The sequence below is a fragment of the Cololabis saira genome, chromosome 24, assembly GCF_033807715.1.
Source record: "Cololabis saira isolate AMF1-May2022 chromosome 24, fColSai1.1, whole genome shotgun sequence".
In the NCBI taxonomy this organism is placed as follows: domain Eukaryota; kingdom Metazoa; phylum Chordata; class Actinopteri; order Beloniformes; family Belonidae; genus Cololabis; species Cololabis saira.
Window position 1 is genome coordinate 10,174,075 of NC_084610.1, and position 5,223 is coordinate 10,179,297.

At 46.6% G+C, this 5,223-nt stretch overlaps 1 protein-coding gene across 1 annotated transcript; it reads left to right on the forward strand.

Moving 5' to 3' along the window:
* Positions 1-344: 344 nt before the first annotated feature.
* On the forward strand, positions 345-4,567 carry LOC133425056 (zona pellucida sperm-binding protein 3-like). Its single transcript, XM_061715716.1, has 11 exons — positions 345-758; positions 842-944; positions 1,347-1,465; positions 1,548-1,666; positions 2,310-2,413; positions 3,060-3,237; positions 3,382-3,499; positions 3,767-3,858; positions 3,970-4,064; positions 4,237-4,347; positions 4,443-4,567. The coding sequence occupies exons 1-11, from the start codon at positions 345-347 to the stop codon at positions 4,565-4,567; spliced, it is 1,578 nt and encodes a 525-aa protein (XP_061571700.1).
* Positions 4,568-5,223: the final 656 nt, after the last annotated feature.

Sequence of the window (5,223 nt, forward strand, 5' to 3'; positions counted from 1 at the left end):
TTGCTCTCGAGGCTCAGGGTTGTTTCTGGTTGGGAAAGTGCACATTTGGCAGATTTCAGAGTTTGAACCCTTCCTCACTTCTCTGCTTCCAGAAAAACAAACAACTGACATGAACTTTTTACTGTCTTTTGGTTTCTTAAACAGTCATGAGATGATCGGCACTTAATTTAAGAGACCAAAAGCTTCACCCTTTGAAATCCTGCAGCTGGAATCCAATCAAGTCATTAGGAGGAGGCGGAGCCAGCGCAGAGCTCCCATATCTTGGTTTTTGGTTCAGAGACAGGCAAAGCAGGACTCTCTGAAAACACCGATATAACACCAAGGTTTTTGTGTGAAAGGTTGTAATGGGGTTCAGGGTGGCTGTTTTCTTAGGGTTTGTCCTTCTCCTTGGTGGAAGCCTTTGCTTTGCAACACAAAACGGGTCCCTGTTCAACACCAATGACACCCTCCACCAAGTCCCTCAAGGCCAGACAATGTTAGCGCCGTCGACGGGTCGCCAGTCAAACTTGACGGCGGTGAGGCGACGGACCGGCTCTCCTACCACCTTCCGGCTCAAGACCTTCCAGCTCCGAGACCCACCTCGCCAAGAAAAGCCAGGGAAGTCTGATAAAGAGCAGATGCAAACTCCTGAAGGCCCACAGGGACTGCAGCCCAGGCAATACTCCCCTGAGCTGCACAGGACCAGGCCCACTGCTCAGGAGATGCTGCAACTGGTGAACCACGGCCCGGATCGCCTGCCTGTCAAGAAGGAATCAAAGGTGCTCTAAGGGAGTTTTACCTTCTCGACCAGTTTAACGGCTCCTTCTCGATGCACGTGTCTTCATGTCTCCTGATGCTCTAGGTGGTGGTAAAGTTTGAGCAGCGGGTGGCCACGCCAGCCGAGAGTGTGTCGGTGCACTGCGGCGAGGAGAAGATCACCATAGCGGTCAGACAGAACTTCCTAGGTAATGGCTGCCCATTAACTGCCTGAATTGATCACGCGTGCTCCTTTTTTGTCTGCACTGGTAGCAGGACGGGTCCATTTGCAAGGCCTCCTGCTTTTAATGTATGAAAAAGGGCCGGATTAGAGGCCTGAATTGGAAAATTGAATAGACTGGTGAAGATGGGACACAATTCCGATTTACTGCAAATGGCTAAGAACTTTAGCAATCAATATTTTGTTTCCTCTTTATTTCTTTTGAAAAGAAGCATTCTGCTTCCCCCGTTTGGAGCTCAAATGCTGTTTTTTTTTCTTTTTTCAGCAATGCATTAAGAAACCTTTTATTCGTCCCGTAGCTGAATCTCAACTTGCTGAGTGTTTATTGATCTTGATTTAAAATTCTACCTTTTTGGCTCCATGTCCCTAGGAAATGGTCAGCTGATCCGTCCTGGCGATTTGACGTTGGGAGGCTGTGCGGCAGCGGAGGTCGTGGACCACGTCCTGCTGTTCCAGACGCAGCTGCACGCGTGCGACAGCACAGCTATGGTCAGTGGATCCGTTTCCCCCTCAAATTCATCTGCTGCCGAGCATCTGACGTCACTTTAAACGGTTTATGTGCTTCCTGCAGATGACGGAGGACACTCTGGTCTACACATTTAGTCTGACGTACTTCCCGACGGCCATAGGAACTACCTCTGTTTTAAAGACCAACCTTGCAGAGGTGCCAGTTCAGTGCCACTATCAAAGGTAAAGCCACATTTAACCTCGGCTGGATCAGCTGCTCTCCCATTGGCTGGAAAGGTGACATGACATAAACCTTCCCATGAAGGAGCACTGGCCCTGAGCTGTACAAGTAAGACGCTTTGGTGTGAAAAATCTCCAACTTGAGCTTAAAAGACGTGTTTTTTTTCTGCTTTTGACAGTAAAATTATTCTTTTGAACACGCTGAAGCTTCCCCAGTGGGATGTAAAACTGCTCCTAAGTTTGAAGTACAGCAGAAGATGCTCCTGAAAGAGCCTGAAACTCCCAGCTAATCTCTCGTTCGTCAATGCTTCTCAAGCCAGAGCTTTATGTTTATTGTGAAAGGTACAGCGTGTACTCGTCTCCATTTGGGGAAAACTTGTTTTAATTATTACCAACCGCAACCTGGAAAACTTTTTGGGTTGCCTAGCACCCGCCACCCAACCTTCCCTCCTGTCTCAGCTGTCAGTCCTATGTAGGGTCTTGCAGCGTAGATCTTGCAAGACTTGGAGCCGGATTCAGGGATGGGGAAAAAAAACAGTAATTTGAGAGATTAGTCCTCCACTTTGACTCCACTCTTAACTTTAGCTTGTGAAGTAACTTCCTCCCTTGATGAAGCCGACCCCCGTCTCCGTAATTATCCTCACAGGAAGCACCGCGTGAGCAGCGATGCCATGAGGCCGGCCTGGAAGACGTTCGCCTCCGACATCCAAGCCAATCAGCAGCTGCACTTCTCCCTGCGCCTCATGACAGGTGGGATCGGGTCAAAAAAAGTGACAAAGCTGATGTTCCGCATCCGAAGCTGGTTGGGGGGGGGGAAACAACTTCCGATTCCCACCCGGCGGTCCTCCTAATTTCCCCAATGACAGCGACTGTAATTATAATCACTCAGACGTCGCTGCAGTTGTTAAAGATGCTAAACGGGGGCTTGATAACCAAAGAGAAAGTTTTGATGCCTGGTTATTAGCTGAAATTACACGCCTTGCAGGCTGCAGCTGACCCACCGGGGTCACGCACAAGTGAAGCGATCAATATACAGCTGATTAAGGCATCTAATTAATTTCCTGTTTGGCATAATAGTAATTGCATTGAACTGTTTATCTCAGAAGTTGGTCTAAGAGTGCTTGCATGTACTTTTTTGAAGTTTAGAGGAAATCTTAAACTGCTTTTTGCAGACGCAGACCCATATTTATGTTTCTGATCCAGGTTAATGATTCTGATAGCCTCCTAATTTGTTTATTGGTTTCTTTTCTATCGTTTGTTATTGTATCAATATCCCATTTTCCGCTGCTGGCCTGACCGACCGTCTCCCGTGGGCATCGTTTTTAGTTTCATCTAATCAGATTCATGGCCCCGACCTTGCTGTTCCACTTGGTTCTTCTCTTCCGTATTTGATTAGAGGACTGGCAGTCGCGGCGGCCCTCCAATGTTTACTTCCTGAGTGACGTGATGTACATCGAGGCCTCGGTCCTCCGGGGTCACCACATCCCGCTGAGGGTCTTCGTGGACAGCTGCGTCGCCACCGTGAACCCCGACCCCACTTCCAAACCCAGATACCCCTTCATCACCAACTATGGGTGAGAAGCTGTAATTAATGTGCTTAAATAGGACGAGATGAACTTTAAAAGCAAAAATGGCATGTTTTGAATGTTCAGGGTAAGAAGTTGAAATGTTTTTTATGAAACTGGGTCCTGTGCTTGTATCTTGTCACCTTTTTGAAGGTGTTTAACTGATGCTAAGCTGACAGGAGCCCAGTCTTACTTCACGCAGAGAAGCCAAGAGGATAAACTCCGCTTCCAGCTGAAAACCTTCAAGTTTCACGAAGACGACAGGAATTCAGTAAGTACAGCTACAGTGAGACATCTTTACAGTTAAAAAAAACCCATATAAAGTCGTGTGTGCCACCAAAATATAAAAAATCTTCCCAGTTCTCTGCAGTCATGTTTATAGGAGTCACAAATGTACCATAAACAAGCCACAATGTCTCCAGAACTTTACTCTGCGACCACAACTATGGTGTTAAAATCCTTGCGGAAAGCAGTCTCACATATTGTTTAGAATAAATGTCTAAAAATGCAATTTCAATACATCTTAATTCTCTTAAAGCTCTACATCACGTGCCATCTGAAAGCGACAAAAGTCGACGTTCCCATTGACTCGCACAACAAAGCCTGTTCGTTCCTGACTGAAGCCAGAAGGTTGGTGCATGATAAGTGTCATTCTTTCTCTCCCTGGGTGAGCATGACTTGAATCACACAAAAAGATCTCCTCTTCCTGTTTAACAAACCCCTTTTTCCATCTCTGGACAGATGGGTGGCATCAGGTGGAGACAATAACGTGTGTAGCTGCTGTGACACCAGCTGCATCGGGCAGCGGCAGAGGAGGAGCCCTGCAGCAGATGCCGGTATGTTTACAGAACCGGTGCTACATGACACAACAGGGAAGGCTCCGGAGAAGATAAACCTCGTCTCCAGCAGGAAAAGCATTTACTGTATTTATATCAATTACGTTGGTTAAAGGTGTTTTTTAGTTCTGTTGGGTACAGCCTCCCTTAGAGCAAGTGTGTCCCTCTGCAGCGCCGCAGTGGGAGGAGACTGTAGTCCTGGGGCCCATCCTGGTGGAGGACAACGCAGAACTTCCTCCAGAACCTCTTCCTCAGCTCCAGATGCAGGGAGAGACTCACGCTGGTGAGGGAGGCATCTAAATTTATGTCTGCTGCAATCTTAATTGCTAATTCCAACTTCTGCAAGTAATGTTTCTCTCCTCCCTGCTTCCTCCTCAGCCTCGTATTCATCAGCAGCCCTGCTGTTGGGAGCAGGTGTGGCGCTGGCTGTGGTGTTGGTTTTCGTGAGCGCTGTAATTTCCGGCAGGCACTGCAAACCTACTGTGTATTCCGTTTCCACGTGATTTAAACCAATAAAACATTTATAACCAAGCTTTTTCTTTCATTCTCTGGAGCAGAACTGAATGTTTTTGTTTCCAAGGCTGAAATCTCCTACCCCGAGTCTCAATTTTTGTTGTGCAGTTAATGTATTTCTATGCTAATTTGACCCCCTGCATATGATTCGTCAATGCTATTAAAGGCAGCGAATACTGTTCGCTCTTAAATACATGCAAATTGCAGGCACTAGTTGCACTGTCAACCAGCGACCTTTTATACTTTAATAGGCAGGGATTAGCACTTTTGGAAGCTGCCTGTAAGATGTGCATAAATTTCTGTATATGGAAGATTTCAACAACGTGCATGGATGCATCCAGGATATCTTTGAAGGGTAGGTCTTGTGGCAGAACTTAGACATTAACGGTGTCACGTGAACTTAAGGAACTCATTTCTTGGATGAATGCAGGATGATTGGTGTGGTTCAATATGTTCGGGAACCTGCAGCAAGGCTTTCCGCTGTGTTGATCGCTCCGATAATTCAATACATCACTGATGGCTTCGCATGAGCCTTCATTTTTACGATTTTAAAATAAAGACGAGCCTCAAATTGAAATGAAAGGCAGCACGTTTCGCTCCACATGCAGCACTTTGACAATGGTCTTTTTTTTTTTCTTTTTTTTTT

What these genes read in the sequence shown, in the direction of transcription:
- LOC133425056 (XM_061715716.1), top strand. Translation starts at nt 345, where the DNA reads ATGGGGTTCAGGGTGGCTGTTTTCTTAGGGTTTGTCCTTCTCCTTGGT. An exon ending in GTTCAGTGCCACTATCAAAG is followed by an intron (nt 1,667 to 2,309) that starts GTAAAGCCACAT and finishes TTATCCTCACAG; the next exon opens with GAAGCACCGCGTGAGCAGCG. An exon ending in GAGCCCTGCAGCAGATGCCG is followed by an intron (nt 4,065 to 4,236) that starts GTATGTTTACAG and finishes GTCCCTCTGCAG; the next exon opens with CGCCGCAGTGGGAGGAGACT.